A 23,704-nucleotide genomic window follows, 5' to 3' on the forward strand; every position below is an offset into this window, starting at 1 on the left:
AAAAGCTACTTATTTCTGCCACAAGATGACGCCAATGTGCACTGTTTCCAAATTGAGGTAGTAAGAACATGACCTTTAAAGTAGAGTACAAATTTTGAATACCACCTGTGTGCTTTACATATTTGCACCAGTCAAAAGACGCTCTATGAATGAATAATCATAAATGTACTATAAATACTACAAATACTCTAAAGTGTTTAAGTGTGTGAGGAAAAGGTGACAACACAGCTGCGTGGTGAAGACGTATTACTCATATAAATGCATGAATTGCAGCATTATCACATATTTTATCATGTTTTGGTGAGCAAACTAACAGGCTTGGATGCATTTGTATCATGATCATAAAAACTTTAAAGAGTTTAAACTCCTCAGATGCATGTTAACCCATTAAAGGTGTCCCCATATCACTATATGTACAGGAAGTTATTGTTATTATTGTTATTGGGGCCAAATCTGACACACAAAAGTGTTTTTTACTATCCAACGTTTTTTGTTTATAAATAAAGTTTAATTTTCCAATCATATGTTATATGTTGTTTTGGAAATGACCATAAAATGACCTTGTGCTGATTGAATTAACTTATTTTTTATCATAAATTAGGTTTCAGTTTCAGAGCTGTAGGTGTTTAGGTTACTTTCTCTTTCTCTGAAAACACGTGGTCTGTAAGCTGTTCCGCCTGTTGGCTTTCCTCCCGAAAACCTTCCTCCGAAAACTCTATATTATTTTGCTTTTAATCATTTTAAAATATATTTTACATACAGTTTGACACATTTAGGGTGTGTGAAAAAATAAATCACGAGTTTGTTCTTCGTCTTGTGCTCATACTACCAAATTTACATGAAATACACACTGCGTATAAACGTTATTACGGGTAAGCTTGCTAACTGACGGAACAGCCGTTTTCCATCGTTCTGATTGGCCGTCACAAGCAAAAGGGCGGGCACATGTCACGAATCCTAAGCGATGATTGGCTGACGCTGTTTCCGTACTGTTAGATACACTACAGGAGCAGCTGCCTGGCACATTCGTTGCACAATTTTTGGGAAAATATAAACTACATTTCTGTCAGAAACTGTACACCAGTCCTCAAAATAAAAGGTAAGCTTACTTACTTACTTCTTCGTGCAGTGACAATATGTAGCCCAAATCCGCTATCTGTTTATTGAGATACACTTAACCCAAACTGACCTACAAAATTGAGTAGTTGAACTTGGCTTTACTCGTAAAAGCACTAAAGGCCAGTTATCCGTCGCTAGCTTCCACTTGTATATTCGCTATACCGAGCAGCAGTTATAACAAAATTCAACTTTTTATAGGGGGTTTACGGAATATGTCAGCGTCCACCACTTTACGTCCACCAACGTTAGTTATTAACTGCCAAGCTGTCCCAAATGTCGTGAACACACACACATAAACACATAAACACAAACTTATACCCAGCGTTACACTGTGTTACACCAGGTGAATTACATGTAGTCCGAATTCACCGGCGAAAAATAACCATTTAGATAAAGTGTTACTTTTTATTCTGTGACGCTGGTATTCGTTGCGATATAGGAGAAATTCTTAAAAAGTCACATTTCTGGACGGAGTTTGGTTTGCGAAAACTATGGGATAAGATTTCTGCTGCAGGTTATTCTTAGACTGATGACAGGTGGGGGAAACGAAACCTATGAGGGCTTCTCCTCCTGCATTCACTTTTGCCAGCTAATAATGAAAGTAATAATGGTGAGTTTGACTAATTAAAAAATAAGGTTTGATGCAACAACAACCTTTTTAATTTTCCTCGTTTAGCTGAAGAAGCACGTTTTATAAACCAGTTGCAGTTAATCTGTGTAAATATCTGCAGCTTTTCAAATGCAAGAATGAGTCAAATCCACTTTCAGGATGGCCATGTTTATTAATTATTTGACTTCCTTTTTTGGATTTCCATCAAAAGAGCACACACTGTTTAACACACGACAATAAAGTATCAGATTTTGGACTTTATTAAAACTTTTTAACCTATAACTTTTCATCTAATCCTGAATTAACCTCCATCCTCGCAGATTAAAGACCTCTTGGCTTTAGTTTCTAATTTAACTGTTTTTCTGTGAGCACAAATGAGTGAGGGAGGTGGGGTGGGGAAACAGATTAAATTATTAAATGACTGCATTATTCTTATATTTTGAAGGTCTTAAGATGACTTTAGGGTGTAGACGAGACGTGATTGATTGCTGTGGGAACACTGGGAGGTTGCGGAAGCAAGAAGTGACAAAATCCAACAAAGCAAAAGTAAATTAGAGAAGGAAAACATAATGCAGCAGGGAGTTGCAACACCAGAATTTCCAAAAAACAGTCATGTTTAGAAACGTGTTAAAGCAACAGTAATACTGCAGGGATTTGAAAAAGAAATATCTTATAAATCTATCTTTGGTGTCAGCATATAGACTGTGCGTCGGCTGATACGTAACATGAACTTCCTCTGTAAAACATGAAAAAATAAGCAGAAATGACAAACGGGTAATAGTAGAAGTATTTAAATAGTAATAGCATGTATAATAATAATGATAATAATGTTTTGTGATGACGGCAACAGAATTATCAGTAATAATAATAACGATAGTGATACTAAAGATGGCGTTAATAATACGTTGTGTTGACAGCAATAGTAATATCAGTAATAATAATAGATTACATTGATAATTATAACAAATAATTGTTGTTTTTGTGTTTTGTTGTTGTTTTGTGTTCACCCTGTGTTGTATGTTTTGCACTCCTAATAAAAAATAAATAAAAAAAGAGGAAAAATAAAAAGAAATTCCTCTGTTTGAGGTGTCTGCATTACATACTTTGTTCACCAGAGAGCTGTAAAACACTGCTCAGTTCACATTTAACCAGTCCTTTATTAGAAAAATGTTTGTTTATGTTATGTAAAAACAAATATCTGATCATTACCTGTGAACTATCAATACTGGTATTGGCCTGAAACATCCAGTATCAGGTGTTGAACAAACCCAAAAGCTGGATCCCTGAAGCTGCTCTTGTTCACCAGAAGATGGCGCAGTGGTGCCAGCTCCAGATGCTGGACTGCAAGTACCTGGAGCAGGTGGACCAGCTGTACGATGACTCCTTCCCCATGGACATCCGACAGTACCTGAGCAAGTGGATCGAGAGCATCGACTGGTAAGAAGACTGAAACCTGAGTGACGGGGTTTCTGTTCATACGCTCTTTGTATCTTTTTCTTACTTATCTTTTATTAAAAAGACATATTTTTGGTACACTTCCAAAGCGCTTTACAACAAGACAGATCAAAGCAAGACGAAACAATGCATATGAAGACATTTTATTGATCAGTCATCAATTAATTGAGCAAATAATCTGCGGATTAATCGATAGTGAAAATAGTTGCAGCCCTTATTTCAAAGTACTTAATATAAAAGTTGTGAATGAAATACAAAATAGCACATTGTTCTGCAACTAATACTTTTTACGATTAATTGATAGCCTGTGAAATGTCAGAAAATGGTAAATAAAATACTAATTTCTCAAATGTCTTTAAATGTTTAACATATTTAAGATATTTAATTTACTTTTGATATATACCAGAAAAAAGCAGCAAATCCTCACATTTGAGAATCTATAATCATAATTATTATCACAATATTTGGTTGCAGAATCGGTATCGATCAATCGATCAATTGTTTCAGCTCTTCACTGGTTTGATGTTGCTTTTCTTAACATTGATCAGTAATTAATTGGCATTTATTGAAATATATATACTAAAAGTCAATTACTCTTGAAGTGGGGTAAAAAACACAAAAAATAATATCAATAAATTGACATTAGACCTTAATAATGACCCTTTTTTAGAATCGGATTTTCACTGATTGATCCTTTAAGTTGTCCAGGATGATGATGATGATTATTATTATTGATTATTATGATTTGTAGAAGTTAAGTTGTAACAGTTAATCAGTTAGTTGATCAGTTGATTGACATTTTTGATAAACTATAGAACTATAATTGTCGAATCTTCTCTTGTTCCAGCGTCTCCAATGTGAGGATTTGCTACTTTTCTGTGTTTTTATATCGTTGAAAATTGAATCCGAAGACGTCACCTGTGATTTCTCCGTTTTTATAGACTAAACAGTTAATTGGATAATCGATAATGAAAGTAATGATCAGTTGCGTGTGTAGTAGTACCGCCTCTGCCTCCTCAGGGACACGGTGGCGGTTCAGGACTCTCTGGCCACTGTTCGGTTCCACGACCTCCTGGCTCAGCTGGACGACCAACACAGCCGCTTCGCCCTGGAGAACAACTTCCTGCTGCAGCACAACATCCGCAAGATCAAGAGGAACCTGCAGGTCAGACCCCGGAGTCGACGCTCCGAGCCCAGCTGCACCGGAGACTTTATTCTTAACGTGTAGCTGTAATTTATAATCCTAACTGTAGGGCGATTTTGTCTCTCCAGGATCGGTTCCAGGAAGATCCAGTCCACATGGCCATGATCATCTCCAGAAACCTAAAGGAGGAGCAGAGGATCCTGGCCACCGCGAAAAGTGCCGAGGTAAAAACCTGCAGCTAAAAGAGAGAGTAGAGTTGCTTTAGTGGAAAACCATCCACTGGTTGTAAATGTTTTAATTATTTCAGAATGAGTGAAATATTATATTGCTTCAAATCTTTATCTAATGGGACATTCCAGGTTTCTGATAATCACCATTAAAAGCCATTTTCCTGTAATTTTCATTTATTATTATTAATTCCAGTAACGCTTTATTTTACAGGTGTGTACATCCTCAATAAATCCTAAAATGTTATAGGAATTTTCCCGGGAACGGCTTTGTAATTTGGCACAAAATATAGATAAAATGCGTCCAGTTGGTACACTTCCAGTTAATGAATTATAATGGATTATCTAGACGGTGCAGCGCAGGTCACGTGCAAAAACGTGTACCACTAAAATAAAGTGCAAAAACATGTGCAAGTTTCCACTAATAAATTAACACTCAACACAGCAAATTGTTAGAAAGTAACAGATGTGTAAGATAAAGCGTCACCTTCCTGTCTGCAGCAGGAGGGTGAGGGGATGGTGTCGGCCATGGTGGTGGAGAAACAGAAGCTGGACATCAAAGTGAAGGAGATGAAAGACAGAGTCCAGGTAAGAGCTGAGCACGTGTTGTTTTTCTTGACATGACGCACCTGAGGATCAGATTTTAGAGCGGTTTATTTTACCCGATTTCTATTCGAATCTTCTTCCTCCTCAGATGGCAGATCAGAACATTAAGAACCTGGAAGATCTGCAGGACGAGTACGACTTTAAAATCAACACACTGAAGAACAGAGGTGAGATTAGCGCTACAAGAAGCCACAAATCCTTGGTGATATTTCCAACTTGTTTTGTACAGGGGCGAAGCTGGTGTACAGGTAAATATGAGGTGTTTTGTAAAGGTGTGTTTATAATTCCCTGAGGGAGCTACGGAAGCCTGTGAGGGGGAAAAACAAAATCTGATTTAAATTGTTAGGAACAGGTGGAAAAAAAGGGTTTTTTCCAGGATTAATCTTTCCTTAAATTTTTGTTTAAAACGTGAAAAAAGTAAAAAGTTTTGGCAGATGAAATCTTTGTTGTTGTTGTTGTTGTTGTAATACTCATTCCGGCCACAAGAGGCTGAAGTGCACCGCTGCCTCATGTTGTAAATAGGAATAAAAGCATTCGTGTTTTCTTCCAGGTGAAGGTAAATATATTTTGTGTGTTAGCAAGTTGTGTAACGTTACTCTCATGTCTTTATTTTGGCTAGAAATGTATTTTTAATCGCCGCTTCACCTGGAAGAAAGCACGAATGCTTTTTAGGGTAGTGGCGCACTGCAGCCTCTTGTGGCTGAAATGAGTATTACAACAACAAACAATGGGGAAAAAAAGTAAACAAGCAACATGCCCTTTTTACACCAAAATGCAGGTGACAGGTGTGTTTGCGTGCTCTCAAAGACGCCGCGGCGCGGATATAAAGTCTGACGGGCTGTTAGCTTAGCATGCTAATACTACACGCACACAAACATGGATGTTTATAGACATCCGCAGATAGAAACAGAAAAGGTGGAAAAGGTGTGTCGCGTTCACTGCAGGTAAATACCTGTGGCTGCCGTCGTTTCACGCGGGCGTGAACGTCGACTGCACCCTTTCACGCTGAAGACAAAAGCCAGCTCGTGAAGCTAAACTCTGATTTATTTACGGTTTTTTTTGTGTTTCTGTAGAGAACGAAATGAACGGCATGACACCGAAGGAGCTGGAGAAGGAGAAGATGACGGTTGGGAGGATGGGCTTTGAACTGAAAGCCAAACGACAGGTGAGCAGGCCACTTTGTAAACGCACCTGAGACGTTTTGGGGAAATAACGGAAAATGAATTTGATTAGTACCAGGTCTCAGTTTAAATCAAAATAAAAAAAGGAAATCTGAATAAGATTCATTAACAAAATCAGCTTTGCAGGTTTTTATGATGTTGTCTTTTTACTCTAAGATGTTTCCTTTTTTGTAAAAAACCTATACCACTCCTCCTCCTCCTCCTCCTCCTCCTCCCTGTGACCTTCCTCTTTGTACAACACCGGGTTGCTCCCTCCGGGTTGGGAGTGAAGGAGGTTCTCGGGGTTGTTCCGACGCTCGCCTGCGATCAGGAGCTTCGGGCAGCGAAACAGTGAGATCGCAGAAACGAGCGGAGGAAATTAGTTTCCTCCGTCGGGTGGAGAGAGAGTAAGGAGCTCCTTCACATCGAAAGGAGCCAGTTAAGGTCCTCCTCCACCTCCTCTTCCTCGTCCTCCACCCCCCCTTTCTCTTCTTCCTCCTCCTGCTCCTCTTCCTTCTTCTTCCTCCTCCTCCTTCCTCCTCCTCTCCTCCCTCCTCCTGCCTCCCCTTCCTCCTTGTCCTCTTCCTCATCCTCCCTCCTCCACCTCTCCTGCTCCTCTTCTTCCTCACCTTTCTCCTCCCTTCTCTCCCCCCCTCCTCCTCCCCTTCCTCCTTGTCCTCTTCCTCATCCTCCCTCCTCCACCTCTCCTGCCCCCCCCCCCTCCTCCTCCTCCTCCTCCTCCTCTCTCCTCGTCCTCTTCCTCCTCCTCCTGGTCCTCCTCCTCCCCCTCCTATTCCTCCTCACCTTCCTCCTCTTCCCCCCCTCTCTCTTTCTTCCTCATCCTCCCTCCTCCACCTCTCCTGCTCCTCTCCCCCCCTCGTCCTCCTCCCCTTCCTCCTCCCCTTCCTCCTTGTCCTCTTCCTCATCCTCCCTCCTCCACCTCTCCTGCTCCTCTCCCTCCTCACCTCCCCTCTCTCTCTTCCTCCTCCCCCTCTTCCGCCTCATCCTCCCTCCTCCACCTCTCCTGCTCCTCTTCTTCCTCACCTTTCTCCTCCCTTCTCTCCCCCTCCTCCTCCTCCCCCCCTTCCTCATTGTCCTCTTCCTCATCCTCCCTCCTCCACCTCTCCTGCCCCCTCCTCCTCCTCCTCCTCCTCTCTCCTCGTCCTCTTCCTCCTCCCTCCTGGTCCTCCTCCTCCCTCCTATTCCTCCTCACCTTCCTCCTCTTCCTCCCCCTTCTCTTCTTCCTCATCCTCCCTCCTCCACCTCTCCTGCTCCTCTCCCCCTCGTCCTCCTCCCCTCCTCCTCCTCCCCTTCCTCCTTGTCCTCTTCCTCATCCTCCCTCTCTCCACCTCTCCTGCTCCTCTCTCTCCTCACCTCCCCCCTCCTCTTCCTCCTCCCCCCTCTTCCTCCTCATCCTCCCTCCTCCACCTCTCCTGCTCCTCTTCTTCCTCACCTTTCTCCTCCCTTCTCTCTCCCCCGCTCCTCCTCCTCCCCTCCCTCCTGGTCCTCCTCCTCCCTCCTATTCCTCCTCACCTTCCTCCTCTTCCTCCCCCCCTTCTCTTCTTCCTCATCCTCCCTCCTCCACCTCTCCCCCCCTCGTCCTCCTCCCCTTCCTCCTCCCCTTCCTCCTCCCCTTCCTCCTTGTCCTCTTCCTCATCCTCCCTCCTCCACCTCTCCTGCTCCTCTCTCTCCTCACCTCCCCCTCCTCTTCCTCCTCCCCCTCTTCCTCCTCATCCTCCCTCCTCCACCTCTCCTGCTCCTCTCTCTCCTCACCTTTCTCCTCCCTTCTCTCTCCCCTGCTCCTCCTCCTCCCCTCCCTCCTGGTCCTCCTCCTCCCTCCTATTCCTCCTCACCTTCCTCCTCTTCCTCCCCCTTCTCTTCTTCCTCATCCTCCCTCCTCCACCTCTCCCCTCGTCCTCCTCCCCCCTTCCTCCTCCCCTTCCTCCTTGTCCTCTTCCTCATCCTCCCTCCTCCACCTCTCCTGCTCCTCTCTCTCCTCACCTCCCCCCTCCTCTTCCTCCTCCTCATCCTCCCTCCTCCACCTCTCCTGCTCCTCTTCTTCCTCACCTTTCTCCTCCCTTCTCTCTCCCCCGCTCCTCCTCCTCCCCTTCCTCCTTGTCCTCATCCTCCCTCCTCCACCTCTCCTGCTCCTCTCCCTCCTCCTCACCTTTCTCCCCCCCCCCTTCCTTTATGTATCTCATCTGGTTTGGGAGGAGCTGGTAAACGTTGCCGTGGGGAGGGGGGGGGGCGTCTGGACCAGCTCCTGCTGCCCGGGAGGCTGGAGGACAGCAGGCGAGAGAGGAGACATTAAAGGAGGTGGACACATGTTTACGGAGCTGGTCTCCGTCAGCTGCTGATGTGGTTCGTGTGCTGTTTGGCAGGACGTGGTGATCCAGCTCACCGACCTCCTGAACGTCACTCAGGCGCTGCTGTCGGACCTGATCTCCGAGGAGCTGCCGGAGTGGAAGCAGCGGCAGCAGATCGCCTGTATCGGCGGCCCGCCCAACGCCTGCGTGGACCAGCTGCAGAACTGGTGAGACTTCCTGCGTCCAAACAAACAAACAAACAAACAAACAACAATGGAAAATACAGAGACCTATTTTATGTCTTTTTCTCCCTAATCTTCCTCCTCCTCTCTCCTCTTCATCCTCCTACTTAATTCTTCCTTTCCTACTCTTAATATCGCTTATCCTCCTCTATCTTCCTCCTCCTCCTCCTCCCCTCCTCTTCTCTCTCCTCTCCTTTCTCTCTATCTCCCTTTCATCCTCCTCTTCCTTCCTTCCTTCCTCATCCTCCTCCCCCATCTCCTCTCTCCTCATCTTCCCTCCTCCTCCTCCTCCTCTTCTCTCTATCTCCCTTTCATCCTCTACTTCCTCCTGCTCCTCATTCTCCCTGCTCCTCCTCCTCCTCCCGTCCTCTCCTCTCTCCTCTCCTTTCTCTCTATCTCCCCTTCCTCCCTCCTCTTCCTCCTGCTCCTCGTTCTCCCTGCTCCTCCTCCTCCTCCCCTCCTCTCTCTCTCTCTCTCTCTCTCTCTCCTCTCTCTCTCTCTCTCCCTTCCTCCCTCCTCTTCCTCCTGCTCCTCATTCTCCCTGCTCCTCCTCCTCCTCCTCCTCCTCCCCTCCTCTTCTCTCTCCTCTCCTTTCTCTCTATCTCCCCTTCCTCCCTCCTCTTCCTCCTGCTCCTTGTTCTCCCTGCTCCTCCTCCCCTCCTCTTCTCTCTCCTCTCCTTTCTCTCTCTATCTCCCTTTCATCCTCCTCTTCCTCCTCCCCCCATCTCCTCTCTCCTCATCTTCCCTCCTCCTCCTCTTCTCTCTATCTCCCTTTCATCCTCCACTTCCTCCTGCTCCTCGTTCTCCATGCCCCCTCCTCATCCTCCCCCCCATCTCTTCTCTTCTCTTATCTTCCTCCCCTCTCCTCCTCCTCCTCCTCCTCCTCCTCCTGCAGGTTCACAGCAGTAGCGGAGAGTCTGCAGCAGGTCCGTCAGCACCTGAAGAAGCTGCAGGAGCTGGAGCAGAAGTTCACCTACGACAGCGACCCCATCACACAGAAAAAAGCTTTCCTGGAGGGCCGAGCTCTGGAGCTCCTCAAGAACCTCCTCTCCAAGTAAGGAACCTCTTACACACAAGTTATTGATCACCTTATTATTGATTATCAATTAGAAATTTAATCTCATCCTGCTGTAAAAAAAAAAAAAAAAAGACAAAAAAAGTTTTTTGTCGATAGTTGTCTTTTAATTAAAGTGTGTGTGCGTGTGTGTGTGTGTGTGTGTGTGTGTGTGTGTGTGTGTGTGTGTGTGTGTAGCTCCCTGGTTGTAGAGAGGCAGCCCTGCATGCCCACCCACCCGCAGAGACCCCTGGTGCTGAAAACAGGCGTCCAGTTCACCTTGAAACTCCGGTAAGAAACAAAAACAGTACTGATGTCAAAACTGAGCTTCAACAAGCTTAAAAACTTGTTCTGCTCTGAAAGAAATGAAGCCGAACGATGACTCATGTTATTAATTACATACGTGCGGTTTTCCTGACCCAAATAAAATGTCAAGAACCAGGTGCAAAAAACATAAAAGCAGAACACATGTCACAGAAGTAAAGAAACAAAGAGCAAAGACAAAATCAGATATTGCTGCAAAAGGAAGAAACAAGGCTGTAAATCTTATCTTCCCATTTCTTAAAAAAATTAATTCTATGGTTTGTTTTCAAGCCTGTTCTTGCTCTGCAGATCTGTGTCAACTTCCTGTTTCAGTTGAACATCTTGTTTTCGTTCAGGTTCCTGGTGAAGCTGCAGGAGTTTAACTACCAGCTCAAAGTCAAGGCTGTGTTTGATAAGTAAGTTCATTCGCCTGCTTCAGACTGTTGATTCCTGCGCGTGTTTGAACTTCTTGTTAAATAAATCCTCTTCTTCTTTTCCTCAGAGACGTGACAGAGAAGAAAGGGTATGTCTCAAAACCATTTACTATATATACTAAGTAATACTACCACAACATCCTCTGCTGATACACGAATATTATTATTATTATTATTATTATTATCTATAATATCTTCCTCCTCCTCCCCCCCCCTTCCGATCTCTCTCCTCCTCTTCCTCCTCCTCTTTCGCATTCTTCATGCTCTGGAAAATATTTAAATGCCAATAAATGTTGAATAAATGAACCTAATTACTTGACTTATTGATGTCGTGTCTAACGTCAGGTTTCGGAAGTTCAATGTTTTGGGGACAAACACCAAAGTTATGAACATGGAGGAGTCGAACGGCAGCCTGGCAGCAGAGTTCAGACATTTGGTGAGACGACTGTTTCGATTTAACATCAAAAAGACTTTTTATTGGAGGTTTCTTCTTCTATTCCTCAGTAAAATAAGGCATTGAACTGTGGTGGTTTTTGATTATTTAGATTTAGCTAGTGGAGAAATCACTTCACAGCAGGATTAAAAAAAACTTAAAAGTGTGAAACGCAGAATTTTTTAAACAGTAATTGTGATAAAGAGTAAAGTTGTTTGTCGCTCCATGAGGGGAGGAGCAGGCGGGTTAAACCTAAAAATAAAACACGTGATTTGGCTGAAATTGAAACTTTTGTGTAAAACAAAGTCTTGTAAAAACCGTGTTTCTCTAACTCGTTCTTGTTCTCCACGCAGCAACTGAAAGAGCAGAAAGTCGCCGGCAACCGAACAAACGAGGTAAGAGCCTGCTGATTATTGTTGAGAGAAATACTTGTTCTTCATGAGAAAACTAAATATTTATCCCATAATCCGAAAATAACAAGAAAATAAAGTCACGATCTCGAGATAAGGGGATAAAATTAAATCATTGCAACCGAGCAAACAGTAAGAGGCTGTGAGACACAGGAGGACTTAATGGGTTAAAGTCGGTGGTGGAAGAAGTATTCAGATCCTTAAGTAGAAGTACTCAAACCACAAAATAAAATATATATATATATATATATATATATATATATATATATATATATATATATATATATATATATATATATATATATATATATATAAAATTATTATGTAAAGTACAGTGTTATTAGCTAAATGTATAAAGTATCAAAGTAAAAGTACTTCGTTCGTCCCTGTGACTGATATCTGAATCTGTCTGATTTGAACTACTTTATGTACAGTCAGCTAGTTTAGTCCGGTGGTTCCCAACCTAGGGGTCGGGCCCCTCCAAAGGGTCACCAGATAGATCTGAGGGGTCGTGAGATGATTAATGGGGGAGGAAAGAAGAAGAAACAACGTTCTTTACTTTTCTCTACTGTTTTTTTGTGAAATCTTGAATAGTTTTACATTTTTGTCAAAATGTCAACAGCTCATCTGAAACATGACAAGGGGCCCAAACTACAGGGTTTTTTTTGTAAAGGGTCACAAGCCCAAAAGGCTGGCAACCACTGGTTTAATCTTTAACAATGTGCTGTGTTTTCTAAACTTGTGTTTTTTATGTAAATCCTGCATCTGAAAAGTAACTCCAGCTGTCAGATAAATGTAGTGGAGTAAAAAAGTACAATATTTCACTCTGAGATTGAGCATCATGCAGTGTACAGTTACCTCAGAGCTGTACTTAGTACTTTCCACCACTGGTTAAAGGGCAAAAAGATTAAAAAAGAATAAATGTAAAATCATCCACATACATCTGTTTGTTAACTGTACTCTAACCTGAAAACGTGAAGGGTGCAGATTGAACCTGGAGACACGAATATTGTCTCATTTCTCTAGAAACAAAAACTTATTTCTAGTCTCTTAAACAAGTTTCAAATATTCAGTTTATGACTGTTGTGTTGCAGTGATTTTGAAACCTTTTCAGAAGAGCTTTGCAATTTTATCTATTACTAATTTTGTGCGTACAAAACTCAAGTAAAATATAAACTATATATTAGATTGCAATAGTTATAACCTAAAGATATTAAACAATCTGAGTGTTTTTATGATTATTGCACATTCACAACTTTACTGTTTCCCCTCGACTACGGCTTTGCAGAATAAATAAATAATTAGTACAACATGTTGTATTAATTATTTTTGGCTGCTTCAGGAGTTTTACTTGTTTCCTGCAGAGTGTTGTGGAAGTTTTGTGTAGTTTCATCGTGTGTTTTGTAGTTTTTGTGCGAGCTGAGTGTGTGTGTGTGTGTGTGTTTGTTCAGGGTCCCCTGATCGTCACAGAGGAGCTTCACTCGCTCAGCTTCGAGTCCGAGCTGCAGCTCAACCAGTCGGGACTCGACATCAAACTGGAGGTGAGACCAGCACAAAGACTGTATACTGTATGCTGTCGGAGATGATTCACTCAAACCCTCGCACGTCTACGGTCTTCCCTTCCTGGGAAAAATGAAAGTCTGGCTTGATATTTACTCTGGATTTTCATGTGAGTTTGTTCATGATTATTTCCTGTTGTTGTTGTTGTTGTTGTTGTTGTTGTTGTTGTAGGCCATGTCTCTGCCCGTTGTGGTCATCTCTAATGTCTGTCAGCTGCCCAGCGGCTGGGCCTCCATCCTCTGGTACAACATGCTTACCACTGAGCCCAAGGTGAGCGCGCACACACACACACACACACACACACACACACACAAGAAGATGCATTGATTTAGAGCCCGATCAATATATCGCCAGGACTCGACAGGCTTTTCACAGATACACGACAGAACTATTTATTGTTCCAGTAAAGCCAAAAAAGTATTTACAGTTACTGTGATCTTTGATTTTGAAGTTTATTGTTATGCTGTTAGAGAAATATGACAGAAACACATTTTTTCACAGCTCTTTCATAAGATAAAAATATGAGAAAATGCCACAAATGTTTGTTTGTGTGTTAATGAAATATGGTTTTTATCATTCTCAGTTATTGGTGTTAGCTTCAAAGATCCGTCTCAGGTGTCTTTGACGTGCATACCAGTAGACTGTTGTTAATGAATCTCCTGTTTCATCCTCTCCTCTTCTTCTTTTCTGTCCTCATCCTCAGAATCTGAAGTTCTTCCTCACCCCTCCACCTGCGAAGTGGTCTCAGCTGTCTGAGGTCCTCAGCTGGCAGTTCTCCTCCGTCACCAAGCGAGGCCTGAACCAGGAGCAGCTCAACATGCTGGCTGACAAACTGCTCGGTAAAACGCAAAAACCCAACTAAAACCACACATCCACGGCTCGATTCAGCAAAACTCGCCCAAAGAAACACTCACGCTTCACCTCAGTGGAGGCACAGATTAATTAAGTGTGATGTGAATGTTTCTCTGTAGGAGCCAAAGCCCAGAGGAACCCAGAGGGACAAATCCCCTGGACCAAGTTCTGCAAGGTAAGCCACAGACAGTCTGTGATACAGGCTAAACATATAGTAACCTCTGCGGCCTTGTAAAAACAATATTTTATTCTTTTACATGCTCTTATTTTGTCATGTAATTATGTCTTTCTTATCAAGTTCACATTGGGTCTTTATTTCTCAATCTAAATAGATTCTTCTGCTTTCTTTGGAGGTGTTATTTGTCACCTTTTTCTCCTTTTATATTCTCTCTTCTACACGTCTGCACTGTTTTCTTTTTGTCCCGCAGCAGAGTGCCAATGAGAAAGCTTTTCCCTTCTGGTTGTGGATCGAAGGAATCCTGGATGTGATTAAGAGACACCTGCTTTCCCTCTGGAACGACGGGTGAGTGCTGTTGTGATTGTGCTACAGCATCCACAGGGTGAGGAGTAAACTTTTCTGAGTGTGATTTTTCTGTCTGCGTGCAGCTCCATCATGGGCTTCATCAGTAAGGAGCGGGAGAAGGCTCTGCTGAGTGACAAGTGTCCTGGTACCTTCCTGCTCAGGTTCAGTGAGAGCAGCAGAGAGGGAGCTATCACCTTCACCTGGATCGAACACGACGTCCACGGTGAGCGAAGGGCAGTGTTGGAGGAAGTATTCACATCCTTTACTTCAGTAAAAGTACTAACACCACACTAAAAACACTCTGTTACAAGTAAAAGTCCTGCATTGGAAATGTTACTTCAGTAAAAGTCAGTATAATCAGGAAAATGTCCCTGTGGCTGCTGTGCTGTTATATATTCTATCATCAGGTTATTATTCCTCGTGCGTTAATGTAAAGCAGGATGTTGCTGCTGCAGCTGGTGGAACTGCACCTCATGTTGAACCGGTTCGTATCGGACTGCAGCTGATGATGCTTTTCTCCACCGATCGATCGATCGTTCGGTTTGGAAAACTTGTGAAAATAGTGAGAAACGGCGACCCAGAGCCCAAAGTGACGCCTTCACAACAGTCTAAACATCAACATTATTAACAATAAATTGAAATTATTAAAAAGAAAAGTAGCAAATCCTCACATTTGTGAAGCTTGGAGCCATGAAATGTTTTTGCATGAAAAATGACAAAACGATGATCAAAATAGTTGTCAATTAATTTTCTGTCAATCGACTAATCGTACTGCAAATTTGTACTTAAGTACACTTCTTGAGTAAATGTACTTCGTTACATTCCAGCACACGAAAAAGTCCAAAAAGTGTTTCCTTGGCCACTTTTAATATCCAATAAAAGGGGACATCCTAAAAGTAATGTTGTGAAATTCACATTTCTTTTTAATATTGTTAAGAAAACGTATCCAAATGTCAGTGATTTATGTATAATTTTACAAATTCCAAACATGTGATCGTGCTCAAATGTATGTGGCGTCATTCACTCCTTTGCTGTCACTAGTCTCGGTTCTGATCGGCTCATAGATCCCACTATAAACTTCTCAAAGTCAGGAGCACACGTCCGCTTTTATGAGGAGGTTGCGTGGCCTGACATTACGGCATCCACTGCAGATACAGAATGTAAAAGACTATATAAAGAAGGCAAAATTAGCTGCACCATTACTCCATGACGTAATATAGAAATATTAGACAAAGTATATTATAAAAATGTGTCTTTCCCAGAGGTGTCAAACGTTATCTCAACATTTTTCTACAAAGAGCACTTTGTGGTACAGTATCAAATCCTCTATGTTGACTATTAGTTAAGTTAAATAACTGCTTCTAAATACACTTGTTCACAAAGGTAACCATTTTGGTATCGAAGCTTATTAATCGTTTTGTTTATAAGAAGAAGAAGAAGAAAATAGTGAAATAATTTCCCACGATTCAGGGTGATGTCCGACCAACAATCCAAATATATTCAGTTTCCTGTTATTTGTGACAAAGAAAAGCATCAAATCCTCACTTTTGAGAAGCTGGAAGCAGCTTCGCTTTAAAAAAATGACTAAAACGATTATTTAATTATCAAAAAAGTTTTCCATAAAAGCGGTCAGAAGTCAACGCTCCACTCCAGCAGGCTGTTGACAAATACTGGATGATAATTAAGTTTTTCTAATCGAGCAGGTGTTAAAGGCAGTTTCTGACGTCTCTCTTTACGAACCCAGACAAGCCGGTCTTCCACTCTGTGGAGCCGTACACAAAGAAGGAGCTGTCCGCCGTCTCTCTGCCCGACATCATCCGCACCTACAAGGTGATGGCCGCCGAGAACATCCCCGAGAACCCGCTCCGCTTCCTCTACCCCAACATCCCAAAGGACAAGGCCTTCGGGAAGTACTACCCCAAACCCTCAGAGAGTAAGTCACCAAACTCCATTTACTCCAGTACTTCTGCTGCTTTATACTTCTTCTCCGCTACATTTCAGAGGGAAATATTGGACTTTACATTTATCTGACACCTGAAGTTACTTCTTGTAACACACATTTTCATAATTCCTGTTCCAGGCTGCAAACATTCATTTCAAGAGCGTTTTTAAAACTATACAAAACTATACCTCATGCAACGACTATCATATGCAGTATGTTGAAAGCAGCCCCTCTCATTTGACTGCCGGTAAATGCAAATTTAATAGCATAAAATAAGAATACTGTATTGCTTTTTAGCTATTAGGAGCCCAAATCCTACGGCCAGTCAGGCAAACGGTTATGTCGTTGCCGACAGCTTGCAGGAGGGTTTAAAGCTTAAAAGAGGCTGAATCGCTTAAATCAGCCGGACTTGGTGACTGATTGGATGCGCGAATTCTCTCAAGTGGACAAATCACTCATCAATTAGGAAAAGCCAAGAAAATAGGAAAAATAGGAGGGAAGAAAGTGGAAGTGATAAATTTAGAGCAAAAAGAAATGGTTAAAGGTGTCATTTATGGCGTTTGTGCTGACATGTCAGAGAGGGAAATCAGAATCAGAAATACTTTATTGATCCCCGAAGGGAAACTCTTTGTTACAGCAGCTCGCCTTTACGTCAGTGCACACAGGAGAAAGTACTAGCAAACAATATAATACAATACACTATAAAAACAGGTCAGAAAATAAATTAAGTACCAAGTGGGTTTACCGGTTGATGATGATAATACAGTATAATAATACAATGTACTAATATAAGTAATAAGCAGTGGTGCATGTACTGTCGAGTTACATGCACCACTACAAGTGTAGCTTATTGAGATTATTAAGATATTGCACAGCAGTAATGGAGGTATATAATATCAATATCAATAAATAGGAAAAACTAACATAGGAAAACTAACACAGTTATTCAAGTATGGCAGAGATGTAATGATCAATGTCCAGTTTAGTGACCTATAAATAAAGGAAAGTGTTGAGGAAGGAGAAATAAAAGATCTGTTGATGTTTTGCTGGTAATGTGTTTACTGGTTGTTTATCTTTTCACGTGAAAGATTATCAGACACCACCTCTGTGGTACATGGCACCAGAGACATGAAATCAAGCTCGGATATAATCAGACTGAAGCAGATTTTGGGTCTCGGAGACTTTGCCCCTCAAACGTTGTATGAGTTTATGAGATCTGGTCTGTTTTTAACTACGTCAAGATGCCATGAAGCCTGAACTGAATATGTTGAATATGTGGAAAGTTGAAGTCGCTCTGGCCTTTTAAGAAGATTAACAAATCTTTAAGAAAGTGCAAATGTGCTCGTTTTATGTTGTTTTATTTTTATATTCATTTATTTTATTATTATTTAATCGTAGTATTTCTGTAAAACACTGGACGATTTTTTTTTTTTTTACACGTATTAGAACAAACATTTTTAATTAATTGTACTCATACTTGCTTTTGTAATAAATTTGTTATTAATGGACGCTATGTGTCATGTGATTTGCCTTTTTTCTAAATACGACCATTATTTTGAATAATCACATACCCGTTTAAGAAACGATCGGTATCGCCCATCTCTTCTGATTACTACACACTGTCTGTTGAACAATATAGACATTTTTATACAAAACTTAAAAGCTGAATCTGTGTTTAACGTCCAGCTGCAGAGCCCATGGACGTGGAGAACCCAGAGAGGACCGGCTACATGAAGACGGAGCTCATATCTGTCTCCGAAGTGTAAGCAGAGAAATCATCAGTCACAAAACCGTACTTATGATAACGAATGTGATATATTTCGTTAATGCGGATGTTCCTCTGCGCTGCCGGTCCAGACACCCGTCCAGACTGCAGGACAACATTCTGCCGATGTCCCCGGACGACTACAAGGCTTTGGAGCAGTACGTCAGTCCCAGAGACATTGATGCTGTGGTGAGTGGCCAACCTTCGTTAATCAATAAATCTTTGGTAACTGACCTTCCGTGTTTCCACACTGATGCTGACAACAAATAAACTAATCTTTTCTACACGTCAGCGCACTAAATACCAGCGGCGGTGGTGAGGGAGGAGCTGGGAGCTTTTCTCAGGACGGCAAGTTGACACACTACGTCAAACATGTTGGCGCCTAATGAAACTTGTTTCTAAATAAGATGGGGGGGTGGGGGTTTATTTGTAGAAAATGTGAATTTTCTTAAATGGGAGCAAGTTGTGTTGTTGGGGGATAATTTCAACTTGAACTGGTGTACACGCTTCCAATGGTTTCTTTCAAATAAAAACTCGAATCAGACTTTTTCCTTTTGTTATATTGGTGTCCTGTAAAGTAAAATAAGTCTGGATTCATGGCCTAAGTTCACAAATAAGGGTTTTTTTTATGAGAAAAGATGAATTACACAAGCTGGAGCACAGGGCTGCTTCAGGTCCACGATAAAGAAAGTGAAGGACAACAACATAAAATTTAAAAAAAAGATGCGCGTACTTTTTCTTTTTACTTGCGATACGTACTGCAGCTGTCCTTACGAAGTATGTACTGTACGCAGCGTGCATACAGTTGGGACGTACTACATGTCAAACTACATTGTGCCTTGAGCTTTGACCCTGTTGCACGTACAGCCGTCGCAGTCCGTAGCGCGAAAGTTGAAGTAAAAAGAAAAAGTGTGTCATCTACCAATGAGCTGTCTGTCATCTGCCAATGAGCTGTCTGTCATCTGCCAATGAGCTGTCTGTCATCTGCCAATGAGCTGTCTGTCATCTACCAATGAGCTGTCTGTCATCTGCCAATGAGCTGTCTGTCATCTGCCAATGAGCTGTCTGTCATCTGCCAATGAGCTGTCATCTACAAACGGGTCAGAACAGCCAGAAAAGCACGCTGGCTTGCCTGCTGCAAAATGCGACCTGATGCAGTTGGACATCCTGGTACTTCCTGCACTATGCATTGGGACAAAGTAAATCTTTCTCTGGCATACTAAACAGTATGGTAGTGTGGGTATTGGACCGCACCCCTGCCCTCAGTACTGTCCCCGAACACGTCCCGTGTAGACCCAGACGGTGACGAAAGCTGCTGCTGCTGCTGCTGCTAATGTGCTTCTTTCACTACGACGCCAGTCTACTGTGGATCAACGTCCATAATCAGAAAAGCAGCTACTTTATCACCAATACAAAAATGAAATAATACACTAGTAGACACACGGTTAAATGATTTTTTAAATTTAAATTTTGATAAATTGAGGCGTCTGTTCTGTCTGATGTCTGTCCAGCTGTAACTCTCGCTGTCTTTGTGCCTTTTTTGTTTTTGCTCTTGCTCCTCTTTCAGGCCAACAATCTGATTTCTGGATTTGAAGATCTTGACGTTCAGGTAGCTGCAGCTTTAATCTGTTGCTCTACACTGAATACTGGACCACATCTGTTTCATTACACTAGTGTGCAGCTAACGTCATAGCAACACCACCTTTTTGAAGCATGAAATTAAACTGTGAACGTATAGATAAATGTAATATTAAGAGCTCCAAACATAAGTCGATTAAACTTAAACTTAAACTTAAATAGCAAAAATGGCAAACACCTGCCGGTTCCAGCTTCTTAAAAGGAAAGATTTTATGTGTTGTTTTTGGTCATATATGATAGTAAACTGAAGATCTTTGGGTTTTGGACTGTTAAACGGATGCAAGGAAAAGGATTTTGAATGTATCTTATATTATAACAGGCACTTCTCACTATTTTCTATTTACTATTTTAATCATTAGCTGCAGCCCTAATATTAATGTTAATTCATGCATTTAATTTGTTACTGACTTTACAGCTGCATGTGGTCTCTTTTACAAACTAAATGATGTGCTTCTTCTTCACTGCCAACAAAACACTGCGTGTCCTTCCACGAGTTGCTTTACTTTGTGTCTCTGTACCTTTTTTTTATTTTATTTTTTTGAACCCTCCTTAAAAAAAAATAGACAGATTTATTGAACAAGAATAATTGAAGAACGTTTTCTTCTTCTCTTCCCAGATGAGTGCAGAGTATCCGGACCAAAACTGAGGACGACAAGAGTTTCTTCACTCCATCCACGTCACATCGTACTTTATTTCAGAGCTTTTGTTTCTTTAGAGTTCATAAGATCTCGGTTGATCATGTAAAATGCTCTTAGTGGTGTTGAAACTCTCCTTTTAACCTTGGATAAAGGTCAGTACAATAACCACTCACCAATCACCTTGCAAGAACATTGGAGAGACTCAAGCTCCATTTGGACTGGATTAACATTACAGGGGAAGGTGGGGTATCAAATATTTATTGTATATTCACTGAAAATACAGGATGTTTGTCTGTAATAGACATTCAGCAGGAAAAAGATAAAATGGAGAGACAAAAGCATCCACAGGGGGACGCCGCAGAGTTGAAGGGGAGGCTAAGATACTGCGCGGGTCAGTCAGAAATCGCACTGCTTCATCAGAGGCATAACTCTGTCAGGTGTGAACACACAGACTCGACACACTGCTATCATTCAGTGCGACTTACGCTTCCCGAAGATGATATTATCTCTGATGTCCGTCCAGAGTAACCGTCCATAAATCCGCTCAGAACTTGCCTGAGAATCATCAAATTTTTAAGTTTTCTTCAGCATCAAAGTAATCCAGTGATAGTTGTCTGTACATCCATGGGTTCACTGCAAACAGGAACTGCTAACAGCTCATTCGGCATTCTTTTAATTGAGCTAGTTTGCCAAATTGTAAACAAATATAGGCTAAAAAAAAAAAAAAAAACAGGCCTCATAAGAGAATACCTGTACCTACCTGTAGCTGACATTTCAGCCCATTTGAGGAGCTTTAAAATATCGCACTGCGCTGCTAAAATAAAAGGAATAAATAAATAGAGTAGAAGGACACGCAGAGATCCACTTTAAAATACAAGTTCACAGAAAAACAGCAGATAATTATTTCTGAGGTGGAGAGAAAAACGACCCACATACTGTACGTGCTCCAGACAGACCTCCCCAAGAGAAACAAATCCAGTCCGAATGGGGCTTAAATCAGGTTAAGACTGTCACTTTGCTTGTGTACATATATCTTTTTTTATTAAATGTGAACTATAAACGCCCCAGTAATCCCAACTGTAAAACAGTTAATGTGATTCAGCATGCCTTCTTCTTTGTAGCAGAAATACTATGAAAACACACACGAATTCATAGAAAACTGTATTAAAAGTATGATTTTTTTTATGTTTCTGGAAAAATGTAAACATCTTTGCATTTCCTGTAGCCTGCCTGAGCTTTTTATTTAAGTAACAGAATCATTAGCTGTTCATAAAGGTACAGTGGGACAGCTAAGAGCAATTAAACCACTTGATGACTTGATGAGTTGTGGTTATTTTTGAAGAAACTTGCTGATGATGATTATTATATATGAAGTAGAAATCAAATGCGCTGTTACTGGAGATCATCCCATGAAGGTCAGGAGCTCCTGTTAGTTGTTAGTGTCGGCAACCACATGAAGCGCCGTTTAAAAAATATAAAAAGACAAGGAGATATGCTGTAGGACTCAGTATGCGCTGAACATTACAACCAGAAAATACACTAAAAAATAACGACCATAATTCACATTAACTGTTACGTTACAATTAACTTTAATGAACTGAAAACACTGAAAGTTCAAGCAATACAGTTCTTTATCGTCTATTTTTCTCTAAATGGGACCATAATTTACAAAATGAACATCATGCTGTATTGCAGAAGACTTGAAACTAGCGACTGAGACCATAAAGTCATTATGAAAATGTTTACTGAGGTAATAAATCAAGTGAGAAATTGGCTCATTTTCTCATCGACTTCTATACAATCGGACTTCTTTTAGCAACCAGTGGAGTCGCCCCCCTGCTGGCCATCAGAGAGAATGCAGGTTTAAGGCGCTTCGCATTGGCTTCACTTTTCAGGCCTGGAGGCTACATCCACTTCTTTTATGCAGTCTGTCATCCTGACTTTAGCACGTAGCTCACAAGTTGTGGGTTTAAGGCTTGTAAGTTTTAAAAACCAACATTAAGTTTGAAAATGAAGTCCGACAGCTGCACTGCTGACGTCAGACTGTAAGGTTGAGGGTTCAGAATCAGAAATACTTTATTGATCCCCGAAGGGAAACTCTTTGTTACAGCAGCTCGCCTTTACGTCAGTGCACACAGGAGAAAGTACCAGCAAACAATATGATACACTATAAAACACTATCAAAACAGGTCAGAAAATAAATTAAGTACCAGGTGGGTATAAGTATAAGATAAACTAAGTGTCAAGTACCAAGTGGGTTTACCGGTTGATGATGATAATACAGTATAATAATACAATGTACTAATATAAGTAATAAGCAGTGGTGCATGTACTGTCGAGTTAAGTGTAGCTTATTGAGATTATTAAGATATTACACAGCAGTAATGGAGGTATATAATATCAATGTCAATGAATAGGAAAAACTAACATGGGAAAACTAAATATTGCACGGGAGTAGTCGAACCTCAGTTAGTCTTTACTTTCTGGAAAACAATCTGTCAATATTGAAATGGTGTAAGAAAAAAATGTTTGCCCAGTGAGCAGTAGTGGCTCAAGCAGGTGCACATCTGACCCAAGACCAGAAGGGTAGGGGTTCAAACCTGACCTTAAAAGCCAACATGTCATTGGATTGAAACCTTTAGTTTAACAGAGATCTTTGGAAGCAGACGCCTCGTTAGCAACTCTGAAAGAAGACAAACAAGCCGAACTTCTTACAGAGAGATAACTCAGGAGGAGGAGCTGGTGACATTAACGCCGTCTGACCGACTCGTTGTTGGTTGGATCTGCAAACGTTATCCAATCTACCGAGTGTAACGTTCACCTGCACACATTACCTGGATGATAATCAACCAATTAACAGGGTTACAATTCATCCGGAGGGGAACGTGAATGTCTGAACCGCATTTCACCAAAAGCCAAAAACATCAACCTCATGGTGGCGCTAGAGGAGATGTCAGGGGCTCGTTTGTTCGCAGTTTCATGGAAATCTGCCTGAAAAGCTTTAAAAATGAGACTTTCTTTGTGTCTTGCTCAGTAGCTTCGAGCGTTAGTGGACTCCCTTAAAGAGTTCTAGGTTGTAGGTTTGATCCTCGGGTAATCTTACGAACTGTGACATCCAACACCCAGAAGAGCTTTATAGATGAGGAGCTCCAGCGGTTAGATGACTCATCAGGTGTATTGAGAACATGGGTTCGATCCCCAGGCGACTAATTTTCTTTAGAAGTCCAACACCCAAAGTTTAGTCTCAAATGCGCTCAGAGAGAAACTCTGAAGAGGGCACATA

At 41.7% G+C, this 23,704-nt stretch overlaps 1 protein-coding gene across 12 annotated transcripts; it reads left to right on the forward strand.

The window, feature by feature from the left end:
• Positions 1-943: 943 nt before the first annotated feature.
• stat1a (signal transducer and activator of transcription 1a) lies at positions 944-21,741 on the forward strand. 12 transcript variants are annotated; one of them, XR_006376936.1, is made up of 26 exons: positions 944-1,099; positions 3,036-3,166; positions 4,205-4,349; positions 4,457-4,552; positions 5,057-5,143; positions 5,250-5,328; positions 6,235-6,326; positions 8,703-8,854; positions 9,765-9,923; positions 10,122-10,214; positions 10,583-10,642; positions 10,729-10,749; positions 11,006-11,096; positions 11,447-11,488; positions 12,955-13,044; positions 13,235-13,333; positions 13,767-13,902; positions 14,035-14,090; positions 14,344-14,438; positions 14,522-14,661; positions 16,183-16,371; positions 18,067-18,142; positions 18,238-18,334; positions 18,438-18,493; positions 19,713-19,754; positions 20,400-21,741. XR_006376936.1 is itself a non-coding variant. In XM_044187285.1 (25 exons), the coding sequence occupies exons 2-24, from the start codon at positions 3,039-3,041 to the stop codon at positions 18,462-18,464; spliced, it is 2,250 nt and encodes a 749-aa protein (XP_044043220.1). In that variant the 5' UTR covers positions 944-1,099; positions 3,036-3,038; the 3' UTR covers positions 18,465-18,493; positions 20,400-21,741. The 12 variants fall into 12 exon arrangements, 11 of the variants coding, with proteins under 11 accessions (XP_044043220.1, XP_044043209.1, XP_044043213.1 ...); XM_044187285.1 differs by lacking the exon at positions 19,713-19,754; XM_044187274.1 differs by lacking the exon at positions 18,438-18,493.
• The last annotated feature ends 1,963 nt before the right edge of the window (positions 21,742-23,704 follow it).

This window comes from Siniperca chuatsi, linkage group LG24, assembly GCF_020085105.1.
Source record: "Siniperca chuatsi isolate FFG_IHB_CAS linkage group LG24, ASM2008510v1, whole genome shotgun sequence".
NCBI classification, from domain to species: domain Eukaryota; kingdom Metazoa; phylum Chordata; class Actinopteri; order Centrarchiformes; family Sinipercidae; genus Siniperca; species Siniperca chuatsi.